This window comes from Rhynchophorus ferrugineus, unplaced genomic scaffold (assembly GCF_030347505.1).
Source record: "Rhynchophorus ferrugineus isolate W39M unplaced genomic scaffold, kcgeb_rfMv2 rfM11, whole genome shotgun sequence".
Lineage (NCBI taxonomy): Eukaryota > Metazoa > Arthropoda > Insecta > Coleoptera > Curculionidae > Rhynchophorus > Rhynchophorus ferrugineus.
In genome coordinates, this window is record NW_027472590.1 from 9319518 (window position 1) to 9340121 (window position 20604).

The following is a 20604-nucleotide window of genomic DNA, read 5'->3' on the forward strand; positions in this document are numbered from 1 at the left end:
TGATTAAGTGCGATAATTAAGCTCCCGATGAAAAATATCCAAAGTGAACGGTCACGGACACATGAAAAGTAATACCAGCGCCGTTAAGATCCAAGTACACGTGCGGTACCAACTAAAATCGTTGCGTAATCGTTCGTAACATGAAAAGTGTAATTTAACCGTTTAAAAGTGAAAGAACCAATTGGAGTCAAACAAAAGGGAAAAATCATATTAATTGTAGCGTAAATAACAGTTTTTGATATCATAATTCATAACAAATATAATAATATATTTATTGCAATTAAAATATAATATTATTTAAGGTAAATTAAAATTATTTCATAACTATTAAAAACGAATTTATTTTTACACATTTTAAACAATCAATAAAGAGGCATAAAATGCGGACTTCCATATATGAAGTTGTAACCATAGAGTAACATATAGGGTATTAAGTTAATAAAAATTATTTCAGAAATATTTTCCGTATTCTCAGAAAAAAGGCGCTGAGAACGTCATGTCGGTGCATTTCATTGGTTAGTTTAAATTACCATTACAGACACCTGTAAATAAAATTAGGAAAGCACTTCATTGGTCGAGGGTTTCATACGCATCATGTGATTAACCTTTGCCATCACTTTCTATCGACTCATTAAATTTGAAATAAAATACAAACGTAATTTTTCAATACAATTTATTAAAATAAAATTTTATATAAATACAAATATTGTAAAATATCAAAAAGCTAAAATATAAGTATATAAGTATATATATATATATATATATATATATATATATATATATATATTTATATTATAAATAAGATATTTTAAAGTTCTTATTTTTTGTTCCCTCATATTAAAAGAAGAGTAGCACAGTTGAAAATGTCTGTTTGTTAATATTTTACTTAGTTGTTCAACACGAAAATGTATTGAGGCACGTTATAATTATTTTTACAATGATATAATGAAAATTTTGGAACGGATAATTAAAACTGATAAATAGTATGTTAAACGTAAGAATGGAGAAAACATACCAAAAAGCAATACTTTAAACAACAGCAACTGAAAATTAAAATGTATGTTATATATCGAAATTACTACTGTAGTATTATGGTAAAATTGAGGAGCTAAAGAGGCAGCTTCTATTAACAATACAATAAAACCAGCATGATGAATCTCTTGTCTATAATATTAAGCTCATATTGTTGGTCTACCAATTGTACTATTTTATATTGTATTAACGTCTTTTTTAACATCCTTGTTGAAAAGTTTATCTCGGATTACATACATTTGTTTCAAGTAAATGAACCCCTTCAAAATAATTAAGTTTGGTAGTCGATGACACTTTACAAACAACATTTTAAAAGGTAACAAAATCTTTAACAAACGATATAAAACGCAGTTGGTACTACCTTAATACCTAGGACCGTGGTTTGAATCCCACGCTATTTATAAGGGTAAATGTAGTCCAGATTAACACTAGCTGGAATAAAGGAGGAATATTGAAATACACAATATATTTTTACAAAAGTTTTATTAATTATTTTATAAAATTACGATATTTTATCCATTGCATTGTAGAAAAATATATGTACATCAAAAAGCGAACAAAAATGGAATTGATATAAACACTCCAAACAAAACAGATAATCTTAAATTTTATTTTTCTGTACGTTCTCACCATGATCTGCATTTTCTTCCTTATTTTTACTAATAAAATTATCAATCACTTTCATAATGGGCTTGGTGATCAATTCGTCCGAGTTCTTTCCGAAGAAGTAATCGTTATGGTTGAAATTGAATTTCTCAACGCCATATATTCCTGCTCTTATGGACTCCGGTAGTTCCTTGTATAATACAATAGCGTCCTACAAGATATCAATATTATTATATAGTATTTTAAATAAATAAATTACTTAGTATACAAATATGTTGTCCCTTTGCGTATATATAAATGTTTAAATTAAGTATATTTGATCAAACATTATATATAACGTTCAATACAACATAAAACAGAGCATGAGAAGAGTAACAAGAATGAACAGGATGAGAAGCACTAAGAAGAGAGCTCAATATAAAACCTGTAGAAGAATATATAGAAAAGAAACAACATTGGCTGTCGGCCACTTACAACAAATCAAATTATGAAGTCTATTCAAGCATTATTTTACTTCTGTCACACTCATAACATTTTCCCATTATCAATAAATTCACAGAATTACTTGAGGTATTGATCATTTTATTACAGTGATGAGGAACCTGCTCAATATTATAATTCAGTACAATATTTTTTATGTTCAATAATTTTAGGTTATTGTATCTGATCTTCTATATATGCTATGAAAAATGGTATAAAGTTTGAGTGATTTTGTTCGAAATAAATATTTATATGGTATTTATTCATGTAGCATATTTTAGTAATATACTCATATACCATCCTGTTTACACCAAAATCTTCAGAATAATATATCCAGCAATTGACACGTTGTTGGCAGCAATTTAAATATTTTATATCTAGCAAATCCAGTAGCCCTTTTGATTAAAAAATAACTTATCAATAAAAAGTAAAAAGTAACTCTTGCCCATGTGTTTCTAAATGTAATAAATTAATACGAAATCATATTTTTACACCTAATAACGAAGCGTATAGTTTAGAATATTCTATATACCATTAATATACGATAAATTAGAGACTTGGGAGGTAAAATGTACATTAACTGCTTGCTATCATTTTGTACCAGCCATATTTATTTCTAATAATAATTGATATTAAAATTAGCTCAATCCAGTAATATATAGTGAAAAACAAAAGTATTTGTAGATATATGATATTTTAAGAAAAATATGGAAATATTACATTAACTATTTTCATTGCTTGCATGTATAGAGTGAAAAATTGGAGTATTTTATACATACAAAAACCCTTAACATAGCCCAACTGTAAAACTCGATAATTTTTAGTTATGGGAAATACTATTTATTTATTAGATACTTAGATACTTATATAGACTATTTATTGCCATAGTACCTTCTGATTACTGCTTGTTCATATCGATACGGTATGGCTTGTCTGGAACTCTAGAAAAGTCCGAAAATTACAAACCACATCGTGCATCGTTCTTTCGAAACGGTACCGCCATATTCAAAATATTTTGATTAACACATATTGTACCAAATTCTCTCAATAAATGCTTTAGTGAGGCATGACTTAAATGTCAAGAATCTGGTGACAAATATGCTATAACTCTACGCCCAGATATTCATTATTCATTATGATTTCCTTCCACTGGACAAAATCGTTAAAAAGAATTATTATTTCATGGTTATGCATCGCATAAGAAGACATGGATTTTCAAATGTGTAATTATGCATCAAAAAATGTTTCTGCTTATTTAATAAACTCAAATAAAGCACCGAAAAAAGACGATTATATGAAGTAAATGCATTTTATCCCAGTAGATTTATTTTAAAGGGGACAATATAAATTACCAGCTTGCGCTTTGTTTTAAGAACTTTACTACATTTTGATTGCGTTAAATGTAAATCAAATAGAACCGGGATGATTCAGTTTATATATTATAATTACCTGCTTTGTTGTAGCCCAATCACTTCTGGCGTAAATAATAAAAATGGGAACCTCGATTTTCTTGATATCGTACTCCGGTGGCGTCCTGGAACCGTAGACGAAGGAGTTCTTCCCCTCCCCGTAATCGAACTTCCGGAAATTCCCTCGCGTCGACTCTCGCAGGAACGTTAGTGTTTTCAGAGACGTGCCTCCTGGTAACTGATTGAAATACACGGGTATAGTTTCCTATAAAATCAGCAACAGTTAATGATCAGTGTTAAACGGATTCCAACGGCATCCTACAGGAGCGATGTCGGTGAAAGGTCCGACGAACATATTGACCAATGTCGAGCAGCCCATCATCAAAACTGGCGACGCCAGACAAGTAGGCCTTGACAATCGTCGCGAGTATCCCCTTGAAAATACCTGAACTAGATTCAGATTCGCCGTTATGTCCTGAAAAAATAATTTGCATTCGTTTAATGTGTGTAGGATGTATGAGCAATGAGGATTTTATAATGAATTGTACCTATTATCTTAATTAACATATATATATATCTTAATTAACAAAATATATTTTATGATTTTCTGCAAATTTTTCACATATTTATGGTAACCGTCTCCAAAGAAGTCGAAGAATGTTGGTTGGCAATGATCTAATCATAGATCCATTTCCGCTATTATTTAGGATTTCGAAACGGTTTGCTTGCTAAGGTATCTTGTATTCATCTGAACTGTAATAAAAAGGCGATTCGGAAAAATCGCTAAAACTTATATTAAACAAAATATGTTTCATCATTTCTGCAATTTTTTCTCATATTTCTAATAACCGTGCCCGAAGAAGTCGAAGAATGTTGGTTGGAATCCGTGTGCCCACCATGCTAAGCTGCATCGATCTGAACAAATAGATATCAGAAGGCCTGTGTCTGGTGAGTACGCTGTCTGCGGTAGAACTTCCTATTTCAGCTGCAACTGCGTCTCTTTCAAAACTGTTATTATTCACTCTGCTATTATTATTACAACTCTCATAATGCGCCGTTTATTCGGCTTCAACACCTTATATATGTTAAATCAAAGTCGATATATATTCAGTAACATTCACTAACAGAAGCAGTAGGTTTCTAATAGTGTTTGGTGAACTTTAATTGCAGATTTCGTCAAATCAAGTAATAAATTTAATGCATATTGAAAATAAAATATTGGGCATTACACGATAAGCACTTGTATACGATGAAGAACTCAATAATTTTAAATTTTAGGTTGTTTAACGATTGTTTAAAATTATACCAGATGTGCCGGAAAGTTATTAGCGGTTTTTTTAACTGAAGTCCCTAATCCTAAAAACGCAATGTTATAATTTGACACTTATGTTATTTTATTTTATTAACATCAAACTTCAAAACTGTACATGTTATACGTACGTCCTATATCAAATGACCAAAATACACTCAAGTACTTTATATATTATGATATGACTTCATTTGAAAAATATTGATAACGATGCAATAAAAATGAAATTAATTGATTGTTCAAATTATTTCACTATGAGTATAAAAATAATTAAAATTAAATTCAACGAAAGACTATGAGAATTTTAGAAGCCCAAATGAATCTTGATACATATTGATTTCGTCTACCATTTTCGGTGAGTTATTAGTTCAATTCAGTTCCATTATAATTAATAAAATATCAATTTAATATAAATTATTTAAAAGCAAAATATACATTACTCCATTTTTAATAGCAAGTAAAGAGTGTTAAATTGATGATATTGCTTAGTATTATTTTTCGTCTTTATTTAAGAAAACTTTTAGATATACTGGCATTCAGAATAAAATATGTTGGACACTCCTGGTATAGAAAATATACGTACCAATGCAGGATAGAAGAGAGGGAAGAACATTCGGTACGGACTTCGCATGTGCGTCATTTTATATGCAGGTCCAACGAAAATAAATAGAGATACTAGACTTTTGGCGGTTTTCGGTCGCTCTGAAGCAAACATCATGGCGGCTGTGGAGGCTAGAGAGTGACCGATGTATATGGCTTTCTGGTGGTTGTCTGTATGTTGCTGTATCAGTTGTAGCATGGCTGGTACATCGTATAAGGCAATTTCATCCACGCTGAAAAGAAAATCCGACATGAAAAAATATGAATTTGCCGGCTTGATGGCGCAGTGGTAAAGGCGATGGGACGGTCCTCCTACTGTTGCGATAGCCGCGTGTTCGAATCCTGCTGGGGCATGGTCGTAAATTTATGTTTGTGATTGTTTAAAATGTGTGTTGTTCTAGGCAAGAGTGTAAAATCTGACAAGGAAAATGATCCCAGTCACGCCAGTACCCAGGCTGGGTAAGACCGGATGCCTTCTGGGATGATTTCTAAAGTTAGTCACTCACCAGTCGGTAGGCTTAATGCCGAGGACCGTGGTTCGAAGCCCACGTTAAACTTCAGGCCTAGTCTAGATGAACCCATAGTTGGTAAAAGGAGACTTTAAAGTATATAAGAAAAGCAGATATGAAAAATTCACTAGGCATCAGCGGTTATGAAAAAATGTAGCTACAATATCAGAATAAAACCCTTTTTTAAGATAGCTATTACCATTTTTCTGTATTTTTTTAAAGCCTCATCCATTAAATTTTGCAAATAATGTAAATAATTTGTTTCAAATATTTCTACTAAACATGTTAATAATGGAAATACCTTCTTGATTGGCACAGTGGTAAATGCAACAGGATGGTCTACCTAATTTTGCGATATTTCGGTATCGAATCCTGCTAGGCCATGGTCGTAAATGTATGTTTATGTTTGTTTAATATGTGTGTTGTACTAGGCAAAATGATTCCAGTCACTCCAGTAACTAGGCCGAGTGAGACCGGATGTTTTCTGAGATGATTTACAAGTTTGTCACTTGCGAGTCAAAGCCCACGTTAAACAGTAGGCCCAGCCCAGATAAACCCCCGTTGGTAAAATGAAGACTTTAAAATATTTAAAATAAATTATAATAATCGTGGTAATAATAATGGTGTCATTTATTGATAAGACCAACTCAATCGTCAGCAGGTAAGACAGCCAAATATTTTTTACAATCTATTTTTATTATTTTATATTTTTTCAGTAAAATGATGCATTCAGCGAAACATTCTATGGTTTGAGAATACCTTGAAAGATATTCCTCTACTACTGCTCAAAACATCAGTATTTGGTATTACAAATTATGCCGAGACAATACAAGAAATTATCACAAAAGAGATATCTTCCATTCTAACTTCAAAAAATACAAATACAGTACTACAACTCTAAATTCAAGGCACAAATACTGACGAAGAATATATTACATCTGAAGACATTTTGATAAGGAAACTAGCTAGAAAGAAGGAAATATTTATACCAAGTACCGCAACAACTTTAAAAATTAAGCACTATTTGGTACTGCCACTTATTGTTTTTTTTTTAATCTGACCAAATTATTAACAATAGAGGAATTGTCATCCTGGGTGTAAAGCTGAACATGTATACTATATTTTTGATCATTTTTAGTTCAGTCATGGATTAGTTTTTTTTCTATGATTTGGTATAGGTCTAAATTTTATTTAGTATTTATGGTTATTGTACATTTTTAGTTTTCAGGTTTTGTTTAAGTTCTATTGCATTATCTATATTTATTAAAGTATGTTCTTTCAAAATAGCATTTAACATATTAATAAAATGCGATAAAATATTTGTGGGGTTATTATTCCATTCCTTTTACAGAACCACACAAAATTCAAATATAATATTGTAAGGTAATAGTATTCAGTAAGTATCTCTTTTCCTTTCTTTCTTAAAGTTAATACGCTAAGTAATAGATACATCTTCGTCTCGCTTATACTACCGTTGGAAAAATAAGTATATCTTCGTGTGATATCACGAATGGAAAAATATATTTTATAAGTTATTTAAATTTTATATTTAGTATATATATATATATATATATATATATATATATATATATATATCTATATATATATATATATATATATATATATATATATATACTAAAGAGTATTCATTCAGAGTCAGGAAATGTTTTGTTCACACCTGGACAAAATTACACATACTGAAAAATTAAGCCTCCAACAATGATGTTGCTTACAAATGTACCAGATGCGATTTAATACTACACAATATGTTGAAAATGACTTAAAATTAATTTATATGCCTGCAACTCAGAACTAATAGTAAAATATTCAAAGAACTATAAACAATGTCAGAAATAATTGTGTTACCTAACATGTGGACTGAAACTATTTTAAAAAGAATGAAAGTCATTGTTGTTCAAAATCCGTTTACTAAAACAATAAATTGTCTCTTGAGGCAATATAGAATGTATACTTTATGATTGCTATCATTATGATTTGTTTATTATAATTTTTGCACTTTTTCAATCACCTGCCTTTTTTTCTATACAACTTACATAAGTTATGCTGGCTGCATATCAGAACGGAAGCTATATTATAGCAAAACTTGATTTATAATAGATATTTTTAACCATAGGGAAAGGAGAATGGTTCATACTGTGCTGGTAGTTGTTATAAACCCGTTAAAACTGGGAATAATAATAGCAAAACTCACAAAATTCAAGGAAATGTAAGAAACACCTTTAAATATGTGTAAAATATACCAGAAATAGTGGCACTTTCTCTTTTCCTAATAGCCAGAAGAAAAATAAGAGCACAATAAATCGATATTGGTATTTTCTCCGTTCAGAGCGTCGTAACTACTTTCTAGTTATTAACAATTCCTTGTCTAGACCTTGCGTGGGACCTTACTATATTATTTTGCAGTTTTTTCTACAGGAACACTGCGACATATAATAGAAATAATTAGTTATTTCCAATCAAAAACTAGTTCAATAACCAGCATAAATTATTAAGTAAATAAGCTTATTTGATGAAAAGTATATAAAGGTATATGGAAAAAAAGATGTTGTTAAGGAACGAAAACAAAGAACGACACCATTTTATTTTTTTAAAAAGATTCTGAGTATGGTTTAATACAACGTGCGGCAAAAGTGTCGCTACCATTTTATTACCAAAGATAAGTACGTTTGGTTTTCATAAAGGGTTTATTTGGTCTATACATTTTTTTTCGTCCGCGTTTTGCTATGTAGCTTTCGGCTCATTTTAAGGAATTTTTCACGACATCCTGCAATTTGATTTTCTTCAATTTTGTGACGAATATTGTTTTTAAGTCGTTTAGTCGCTTGGGGCTTATCCACGTAAACTTTTGATTTCAAAAACCCCATAAGAAAAAGTCTGGTGCTGTTAAATCCGAAGATCTGGTTGGTCATGCTAAATCGCCACTTCGCGAAATTACTCTTGGTGGAAAAACTTCATTCAATAATTGAATTATTAATCGAGGTGTGTGTGCTGCGACCCCATCTTGCTGAAACCACATGTTCTCTAGTCGTTGCTCTTAGATTTCAGGCACTGGCAATTATATTCTTGCTTATAAAAAGATATATATATATATATATATATATATATATATATATATATATATGTATATATATATATATATATATATATGTATATATATATATATATATATATATATATATGTATATATATATATAACTATATATATATATATATATATATATATATATAACTATATATAACTATATATATATATATATAACTATATATATATATATATATATATATATATATATATATATATATATATATATATATATATATATATACATATATATACATATATATAACTATATATATATATATATATATATATATATATATATACATATATATATACATATATATATAACTATATATATATATATATATATATATATATATATATATATACCATAAACTTCTTCACTATAAACTCCGATATATTTAACATCATCAAACTGTCCTAGCATCTCTTGTCAATTAAAATACTGTGTTTGAAAAATAAATGGAAACAATTAATACTATACATTGCTATTATACATCCACACATCACCCATTCGAACAACACTGTGTATTCAGAGCATCTGTCAAACATATTTGGGCATGTGTGAAATTATTTGTATATAACATAATCAACTCATTAGAAGAAATATTCGCACCTGTCCACTTTAATCTATGATGAAATATATATGAAGAAGAATGTATAAGGCTCATAGAAAATTTCTAGTAAATCAGTTCAATAGAACTAGAGCTATCAGGTCAAACTTCTCGAAAAATGTGGTCTTGAGAAAAGGACGTTTGAAGTTTTGTTTAAAGATGAACCATCTATGCAAAATGGTACATCGTAATTGATGATATATTAAGGAACTCCACGTTTAACTCAACATATTAATTATTCCATGATGTATAAAAAAAACTATGTTGCTGTATTGTGGTAGCTAACGATTTAAAAAAATTATTTACAGCTGAGTATTATCAGTAAAAATAATACCAGCCAAAATGTGATACGTATACGACAACACTTTATTGGAGTGCAGAATGAACAACGAACAACTTAATACGTTAATTGAAAAGATATTGAACGAAGAAACTTTATTATAAAGCAAGACAACTGTCAGCAATTTTAGGTAGAATGTCACGTTAGGAATGTAAACTTATTTTGTATTCTAACATAAATACTTCCTTAGACCTCTTTCCTTCTGACAAAACACGCAATGGACCTTAAATGATGGATTTTATTATCAATTGTGCCTGTTTAATGACTGTCATTATTAATTATAAACGGTATTAGAAAGTTTACAATTGATTCTAGTACCGTCAACTCGATAATAAACGCAATATTTTATGTTAAAGTGACGTGCAAGAGGCTAGGAATGTTGATATTGACCGGCTGTCTGTCACACTGCAAATATTTACACTTCGTTCGCTTTATTTACATAATTATTTATTTGCTACTATTGGTACTGGATATTTCATTAAAACAACACTTAATAAATCGGTGGAAAATATTTAGATTCAACATTTTAGTGATATTGTAAACATTCTAAAAATAAAAAAAACACTCTTGACATTTATCTTTGATATTAGATGTTATTATACAAAATGTTGGAAAACATATTGACTGATATATATTGTCCCAATTTTTCACAATGGTAGCCTTTATAAAACGAATAAATGATCAGAATATATACAAGCACTTAATAATTTGTTATACAGTGTCCTACATACTGCACAAAAGCTTTCTGATATCTGAAAAATTAGTTATATTAGACGTAACCTGGAGTGGAAAGAACGTAGTAAAACAACTTTGAAAATAATAAAATATTCCTGATGAGTTTATATTTAAAAAATACAATTGGTCAACATGCAACAATTCTAAATGATTAACAATTGATTCAGTAAATTTACGTAAACGTAAGTTATGTGTTTACAAAAGCCCATATTTACCTGCTGGAGATAGATATGTTTTAACTGTTAAATCAGTTCAGACGGGCCTAATGCCGAGGATCGTTGTTCGGGGCCCACGTTAAACAGTAGGTCCAGTAGAGATAAACTCCTAGTTGGTAAAAGGAGACTTTAAAATATATTTTTAAAAAATACACAAACATAGACCAAATTATTATTTTACCATAATATGTATTTCAAATAATTATGTTCAGTGTATAGTAGTTTCAATGGCCAGTCTTCGAACTCATGTAGATTGTGTAGATTGTTTTTTTTTTAGTAACATACATTTCGAGCTGGTCAATCGTTAACAGCGAAAAGCAGAAACCAGAGCGTACAGTTCGTTTTCCTCTTTTTTCCATCTTGTCTTGTGCACAGCAGGACCGCTTATTATAGAATTACAAAATAGTGAAAGGATCTTTTTTTCATACCTATATCATCTTGATCATTTTAACGTGGTTAGCTCGGTAATACGTTTATTTAATAACCCAGATAAGTACAGCAATTAGCATAAATGAAATTCCAGTTTGGTTTCTCAAAATATTAATTTAATTCCTGCAAATATCGGCAATGATTATTGTTATTGTAGGAACAGAAATAGCTTCTTGTTAACCACATTTTTTGGTATAGGAGATAATTATGATGACGTATACAATGATCACATTCGAGTGATGTTTTAAACCAGCTGTGAAAGCTCGATCTTGGAAAAAGTCTGCTACTGAAGTTTATTAGATATTTGTTACGGATCATGATAATACTAAGTACTGCGAATGAGCTACGAGATGATGAATTTAGCGATGAAAAAATTGCGTTTTATTTATTTAACAGATATCCAAAAGAAATAAAAATGGTTAGACGCCATATGAATTGACTAAATTACCACTAGAAATATATTCATCATCGCTGATCCTTTGCTCTTCAAGCTGGATAAAAATATCTGTAAAGTCTTGTAATCTATCAATGAAAAATGGACTGAAAACACTGTATTATAATAATATAATAGTAAAATAATGACAAAATGTTTATCATGTTGCAACTCAGTCAATTTCAATCAACTATCAGTGTGTTGAAGTCTTAGAGCTATAAATAAGGATACATAAAATAAACCAATTGGTTGTAATATTTACACTCTTCCACACTTCAACCGCAATTGACAACCGTTTTTCCCTATACTACTAGTTCTAAATATTGAATTCCAGCATTTTCTGCATTGCAATTTTCTATCGACACCATTGAGATTTGTAACATTAGACAATTTATCAGTTGTCAATGCTCTCTTATACTTATCTCTTAATAATTAACCATTTCAGTTTAGAAATGCTTAGTTGAGGGATTTTTCTTGCATTTTTATTCAGCGAAACCCACATTTCTAGCTCAGCAACTAGAAACAATCTTGTTATTCGAAATATATTCCAAAAGATAGCTGCTGTTACATACATCAGTTTGTCAAATAAATAACTGAACCAAAAGACGTTGCACTGAATTAGACGAAATCAAAATGCGATGAAACCAGCTATCAATAAATCAATAAAACATAACTGATCCAAATACCCATATTTCCCTACTAATACTTGGCAAAACTTGGAAAATTACTTAGTGACACTGAAAATACCTGATGAAAATTATATATAAGCAAGCAGATTTTATATTCGACATAATTTCTGCGAAATGTATAGAGGTAGATCGAACAACGACTTTTTAAGATATATATTATAGTTTTGAGTATTCAGTATGAATAGCTGTTTTAACTAGTTACAACAAATATAATTGGTGTTCTTGTTAGTAAGATTTCTAAGCAGAAAGTACCAGTTAAATAAAAGTAGAAGACAATAACTCATCAACTGTATTCGTGAGATCATTGTCTGTTATGATTGATAGCGTCAGTTCAATTTAGAGTATAATTTATTTCTATTCGGTAATCCAATGAATCACAACGCAGGTTAAGGAGAATAACACGGTCTGATATTGTGTAATGAATATATGTTAGTGTGTATTAATAAGTGTATCATAATAGTGTGTATTAGGGTTTAGTTAACATCGATGTTTTCTAATTTATTATATAAAAAGTCATTTATTTTGAAACTGAGTAGAAACCAAGGAGCTATCCTAGATAATATGATACTCATTTATTAAAAAAACAAGTTATGTTATTTGTCCAATAGCAACGCACTTTTTGGCATAGCTTAGTATCGCAATTTAAGAGGTCAATAAAAATGGACTGAAGGTACTCAAAGTTCACTAGCCAAAATAATTAGAATTATAATACATCCATATACTTTGAAAAATATCGCTACTCCATGAAGTGTAGGCATAAGCAACGCAGTTCATGATATAAGGCCATCAAAAGACCACTGAAACACTTGACCGTAATACATTCATCTTGAGTTCGCTTAGGTCGCCCTCTGACTTTTCTTCTTTCTTCCGATGCTTCTCATATTTTCTTTGCCTGTCCTATATCATCCATGCACAGTAGGTAAACCCATCAACTTAGTTGCCTCTTTTCTATGTACTCATCTACTGAATCAATACTAAAATATTCTCATACTCTCCATTTTTGTTAACTACTGATTTGATTTCTGCTACTTGTACATTAATTTTAGTTCTCTTTGATAACAACCACGTCTCGCAACTGAATTTTGATGAAAATTTGATCTGCAAATTGGTTTGTAATCCTTCATTTTAGTTTGGCTTAATATTTCATTTTTACTAATGAAATAAAAATAGTTTAAACAATATAGCCCAAAAACTGAAAAGGTAAATACCGGAAATTAAAAACAAAACCATAAATGACTATCTGAGAAATTTAACAGATGATAAAGAAACTAATTACTCACTCTGGAAAGCCACAAAATATTTAAAAGGCTCATGTCTACACAGTTCACCTATAAAAGACTTATGTGGGAATTGGGCACGTGATAATCACCAAAAGGTAGAAGCACTTGCTGAATATCTAGAAAAAACTTTGAAACCAAACGAAACTAATACGACGGAAATTATAATGATCCCAAAACCTGGGAAGTCACCAAACGAAATAAGAGCCTATAGACCTATATCACTGCTGCAAGAAATATCTAAGGTTTTTGAAAAACTTCTGTTGAAAAAAATAAAACCAATCATAGAGGTAAAAAACCTAATACCAACAAACCAGTTTGAGTTTATTAACAAGCACTCAACAATTGACCAGCTTCACAGAATAACAGAAGTTATTGAAAAAGCCTACGAAAGTAAAAACGTATGCTCAGCTATATTTTTAGATGTAGCACAAGCCTTCGATAAGGTTTGGCAAGAATTCCTTGTTTATAAACTACAGAAAATGCTACCAAAACTACACACCGAACTATTAAAATCATACATTACAACCAGAATGTTTAGAGTCAAACAAGAAGAAGCTTACTCTACGATAAAAGAAGCCAAAGCAGGTGTACCACAAGGAAGTGTACTAGGACCAATGCTTTATCTACTCTACACTTGTGATATACCACAAATGAAAATATCAGGATGGCTACATATGCTGATAATACTGAGATTATAGCTGTCGGAGACAATAGAGAAGAACCCTAATGAAAATTGCAACAGGCGAGTAACAATATAAATAATTGGACACAAGCTTGGAAAATAAGAATTAATGAAAGTAAATCTGTACATGTGCAGTTCTTCCATATAGCAACAACGCTAAATATCTTGGAATGAATCTTCGCTGGAAGGAACATATAAAGATGAAAAGAACAGAACTGGAATTGAAATATAGGAAAACGTACCGGCTAATTGGAAGAAAATCACAATTAACAGTACATAATAAATCGCTGTTATATAAACAAATACTAAAACCTATATGAACATCAATTATGGGGATGTTCTACAAAGAGTAACATAAATCAAATATATATTTTTCAGTTCCTGAGAGGTATTGTTGGTGCACCCAAATACTATAGGAGTGATTACCTACATCGATACCTTCAGATACCCACAGTCAGTCAAGAAATCAAGAGAATTGCAAGGGGGCATGAGGAAAGACTCCATTCTCATATGAATATTAAAATATTGCAATTATTGGATACCACAATAACAGGACACAGACTCAAAAAAATCAAACCATCTGATCTTGCGTAGTGTTGTGTACTGCTGTGTATTTAATAAAAAATACAGCAGTGACATGTATAAACATTATTTCACCAGAGACTGAGATAGGGCCGATAGGTCCTCCTGGTTATATACCTAGATTTAAGTCATTATAAAGAAAAATTTTAGGTTAGACGGAAACGACTAGTAACAATATATTAATTAAATAATAAAAAATAACAAAAATACTAATAAAATTGGTACTTATAGTAAAGTAGAAATTAATGGTTTTCTAATTCTGGCGTTTGTTGTTCCTGTTCTATTTTTATATCTGCAATTTAGATAGATAATTATCACTTCTTACATTACCATTACCACCAATTGTACATCACAGTAGCTTAATTCCTTTATCGTGACAAATGCGGACAAAAATTTAGGATATTTGGCTAAAAACAGTGGCACTATGAAGACAATCGAAGGAAAACTGGCAGACAAAAGTCAAGTCTTCACTAACAAATAATTTGAATATAACGCCATATCTCCTAATGGAGCACCAACTAGGGCATATCTGTGTTTGCTCCTTCAGGAGTGAAATTAGTACGCGGCTGGTACTATCCTGGTTCAGTAAAGTATTCAGAATTAAGCATTGGAACAGTAGTATTGTTTGCACAGTGACTCTAACAAGTCCCCGTTAAAATAAAATAATTTTCAAGTAAATAAAAAGTTTTGTCTGCACGTCCCATTACTTAACAAATGTGTTATTGTGGGTAACTTATATGAGAGGTGGTTATTAAAATATTATAAATAATACCTGTTCAGCTAAAGACGTAAATAATATAGTGAGCATTAAGTAAAAAGTATGTCTGGTTTTAATTTGCCAATATCTTTATAGCGTTTCTATTATTAACAAAAAAACACTGAAAAAACTCCCAGAAAATAATCGGTGAATTACAGAGAGCGCTGTTCTTGTCAGACACAATCTTTTTCAGCCGCGTAATTACATAGATTTCTCATTATGATATTATTACACATAGCTCAGTATTGGGCGATCTATTTAATAATAGATGACATGTGTCGGGCGACTCGATATTTTGCAACAAACCGTAATTTAGCGGCAGTGGAAATCACAACGATGTCGTAACGGCGAGATTATGCATCGCGATTCAATATATCGACCTGAATATATATTTATATACCCAGTTGTAATTATCAATCTTTCAGGTATCGAATATGAAGTCGTACCCGATATATAATTGCATGTTGCGAGGGGAAAAATACAGAAAACAATGCCGAAATTAATGTTTGTCAAGATTTTGGACTTTAGACTTTCACTGCCCAACAATGAAAACTTTTCAAGCTCAAAAATAACATATTATAGTACATCCAAGGTTTCTTTGTACATACGTCATCAAGATGTTTAATGTATTGCCTGTCGCAATTTGCAAATTCGTTTTAGAATCAGACAATATTTTCATTATCATTTTATTCTAGTTAAAAAGAGACACGATACTGTCCGGATATCAAACGTATGCAAAACAGGTGAATTATTTTGACAATTCCCTGTATAGTCCCTAATAAACATGTACAACAATATTTGACTAAATATTTTCCGATATAATTGGTTCGAAATGTACTCAATGAACTTAGTGAATTTAAATTAATTTAAGTATAATATATTTTAATAGAAATAAATCGCTTTAAAGGTAAAATATCATGTAAAATATCCTTCGACAGAACGTCAAGAAGACAACATTCATTAACAGAACAGTCTGCTTATTGTTAAATATATTTAAAAATATGATTGGTTAGTTTATATCTTAGATACAAAGCAGTGGCAACAATAAACACAGTACCTGTGATCCCAAAAGGCTTTGTCGGTTACATTTAACGTTTCATGGCCTTCTGAGTATTCGGTTCCTCTGTAGTTTCCCAACCAGACGTCATAACCGGCGTCAGATAGCTGGAAAGCTGCAATAAAACAGGTGAAAGGTGATTTTCTATCGATTTATTGACATAGAATATATAGCAATATCCTATTTAGATGAAATAAAATATCAGCCAATAAAGTGAGAACACTAACATTTGTTTTTGCAGATACATTAATTACAAAAAAAATAATGGCGGAGGAGCTGCAAAAACTTTTATAACAATACTGTAATAGCTATTATCACAAGACATTATCGAAAGAATGCTAATTTTTCATGTTTCCCACATAATTAATTTAAATATACCTCATTACCACTTATGAATATTTATTAATTCACAATATAAATATTCAGGTCAAAAAAAACGTTACATAACAATACTTTTTCTAAAATTTTTTACCTATAGATCGTTTCCCTAATCCCACGAAGATGCCGGACGTGCTCTGAACTCCATGTAGCATAAAAATCGGTGGTTTATGCTGGTCGAACGCCGGTATTCGGAATACCGTCAAATGGTATCCATCTTCAGTCTGCACCTTATATTTTATCAACGGATATCCGGTTTTTTCAATGATTTCTGGCTGAAATATCAAACGAGACACGTTGAGGGATAATCAAACTAAATTACTGTAATTATTAATATTGGTAATTAATGAAATTAATTAATTATATACTGCATTGTTTGATTTTTGTTAAATCATACATTTTAAGCGATTTAAATCAATTTACGTGTCAATGATTTATGGAAATTCCTTTGTAATGAGTTCTGGTAATTGGTCGTAATATTAGAACAAAAACTGGGTGATATACGCGGGATATATAATGAATTGCCGTGTTATTTCGATAAAAAATATCATAATTAATATAACGGATTCGTTAGTTCGTTTAGGAAAAGAAACAAATGAATATCATTAGCTTTAATGAGCGTTAAACAAGTAGGAAATACTCGCTCTTATTACATGACTGAATATTCATCACACGTAATGTTCTGTATATTAAAAGTCTGTTAAGGAATTGATTCTTTTATATACATAAATATAAACCTCAGACAGAATGTGCAACAACTGAAATGCCCTAATAATTATATAATGTTAGTTCTACAACTTAATTATATAAAAGTTAAAGCAGTAAAACTACTACTGCAAACTTGCAAAAGCATTTTAAACAAAATTTAAATTACGCAATATCGTGAATCATAATTCCAGTTAACTAGAACTATAAATTCCGATTATAAAGAAGTGATAAATTAAATTTCGTGATATAACCACCGTTTTCTGTAAGTAATAATACTGTCTATTAATTTTATTGATTAATTAATAATATCAAATATTATAATTTAATTTATAATATCAATATATATATATATATATATATATATATATATATATATATATATTATATATAACAAATCGAAAAATAAGTCCAAAGGCTGTGATCAAATAGATGTTTGGCTCACGTGAAGATAAAGAAGCTGGGGTCTATTAAAAAAAACAAATCATTCGATAAAAAATAGAGAAAAAGTCCTAGGAGCCCTTGGAAGGTAGTTCAAGAAAGGAAGTTCAAAGGAAGCTCGATTTTAAACAATGTATTATCCGAAAAAAAAATAAATCAGTTAAATAATATTCTAATTCTAATAGCAAAGAGAACGAAGGAATATTCAGTTTAATAATGTATATCAATTAGAAAACAAGGTGAAATATATTGACAAGGATCAGATCAAAGAATAACTATTATAACAACATTTGGAAGCATAAAATATGTAAAAATACAAGATAATTGTTAACTATACTACATCTTTAAAAATACACCTTTTCTAAACATAAACAACGTAAAATCTGTTATAGAAATACTGTAGTTGTTATTAGCCCAACATATTTTTGAAACTATAAACGGTGAGTTAATTATAGAAATTTGGAACAAGAAAATCGCTGTAGAATGAAAAATGCAATGGAGCAATTTTGTAACATTAATACACTCGCACCCTTATTGCAAAATATAGAAAAATGTTTAAAAAGTATGTATTTTTTTCACTTTTTTTTCGATGGTTACTTGATCTGATTGATTCTGATTATGTGACAGAGTAACATTTGCATTTTACAAAAATTAACCAACTGTTAAATAATCAAATTAACCAAATTAGTCAACTAACAGATATTGCTATAATAATGGAGGATATTACCAAGCAATACTTGAGAATTGCAATGAGAACATAACCCTAATGTTGTAACATTAATATATTTGTAACAGATTTTACTAGCCTTAACTGTGAAATTTTATGATTTGATACATATATCATTTCATTTCACTGAAATTAACTCAAAAACAATTATCAGAACAATTTTATAGGAGCAATTACCAATTTGCAAGTGATTTCAAGATTTCAATATCCAAAGTATAGAAACAAAGTTGCTAAAATGAATTGAAAGATAGACAATAAGATAATTCAAAAATAGTGTTGTTCAAAAGCTATTAAAATCTGAAAAACTGTTACCAGGACTGCCGAACCGAGAACGTCCACAATACACTCAGAGATACGATAAGGTAATTTTTCTATATGACAATGCGTCGTCTCATATAGCAAACCCAGTCAAAGAAGTATTTAAATGACTTGAATAGGATATTTTATAACTCCCGCCGTACTCTCCAGACCTGGCTCCATCCGCCTGCTACCTCTTCGCATCGATAGGACTCGCCCTCGCAGAGTAACACTTAGCCGATTTGGAAGAAGTTTAAAAATGACGCGACAAACAGTTCAGCCGAAGAGAGAAAATATTCCTAAAGAAAATAATATCCATAAATTGCTTTTAATTGAATGCGAATATTTTCACCGGAAAGAAATTACCGACACACCTGGTATAAAAATAATGAAGCCCTTAAATTAAAATAATATACGACATAATTCATTCAAAGCTATTATAGACTAATCAACAATCTTTCAGTAAATTGAATTAATTGATTATAATTAATTTTATAAGGAATACGTACGAACTACTCAAAATTAATTCTAACACTGACCGTACCAGTAATTCTAGTATTGAAATAAAATATATTAATTAAATTATAATAAATAATAAACACTTCGTTATCTAACCAATCTATTGTCATATATCGCTATCAATTAAAATCGCACTTTTCAAAAACTATGACATACTATAGATTAAAAGATTAATAATGTTAAGTAAAACCTTGATTGCTTACCACTGTAGACTCCGCTGCAAAGTCATACCAGCATTTGCTATTGTTCTGCATGGTGAAATAATCTCTGATCGTAGGACAGACATTATTGGGCTTTTTCGGCGATGTGACTTTCCACAATAATACTGAGTATATCAACGAGACAATCCTTACTCTCAACAACATTATTCCCTTAAAATTAACGTGAGAATCTTCCTGTTAAAAACGTTGATCTACTCGATATCTATATCGAAAAAGCCTATAACGGTTATGGCACAAGAATAAGTGTAGTGTATTTTACAATATTTACAATTTCACTAAACCAATTGCAAGTACATTTATAATGCAGATTTTACTTTCTTCGGTCTCGGCCGGTACCTCTTGCAAGATGGGGCGTTAGCTTCGCCTAGGTCTGGCCGTGCGGGCTAGAAGGAGAAAGCACGATTAGTAGAATATGGGATTTTTGAAAAATATTGAACGAGTTTTATGGTGCTGCA

The 20604-nt window shown here is 30.3% G+C and overlaps 1 protein-coding gene across 1 annotated transcript; it reads right to left on the reverse strand.

The window, feature by feature from the left end:
- Window positions 1-1498: 1498 nt before the first annotated feature.
- LOC143205265 (lipase 3) lies at window positions 1499-20437 on the reverse strand. Its single transcript, XM_076418451.1, has 7 exons — window positions 20132-20437; window positions 17334-17514; window positions 16862-16976; window positions 5420-5669; window positions 3850-4002; window positions 3568-3792; window positions 1499-1849 (listed from the first exon to the last, which is right to left on the reverse strand). The coding sequence occupies exons 1-7, from the start codon at window positions 20291-20293 to the stop codon at window positions 1634-1636; spliced, it is 1302 nt and encodes a 433-aa protein (XP_076274566.1). The 5' UTR covers window positions 20294-20437; the 3' UTR covers window positions 1499-1633.
- Between the last annotated feature and the right edge of the window lie 167 nt (window positions 20438-20604).

What these genes read in the sequence shown, in the direction of transcription:
- LOC143205265 (XM_076418451.1), bottom strand. Translation starts at nt 20,293, where the DNA reads ATGTTGTTGAGAGTAAGGATTGTCTCGTTGATATACTCAGTATTATTG. An exon ending in AAAGCCTTTTGGGATCACAG is followed by an intron (nt 5,670 to 16,861) that starts GTACTGTGTTTA and finishes TTTTCTTTTCAG; the next exon opens with CGTGGATGAAATTGCCTTAT. An exon ending in CTTTCACCGACATCGCTCCT is followed by an intron (nt 3,793 to 3,849) that starts GTAGGATGCCGT and finishes CTGATTTTATAG; the next exon opens with GAAACTATACCCGTGTATTT.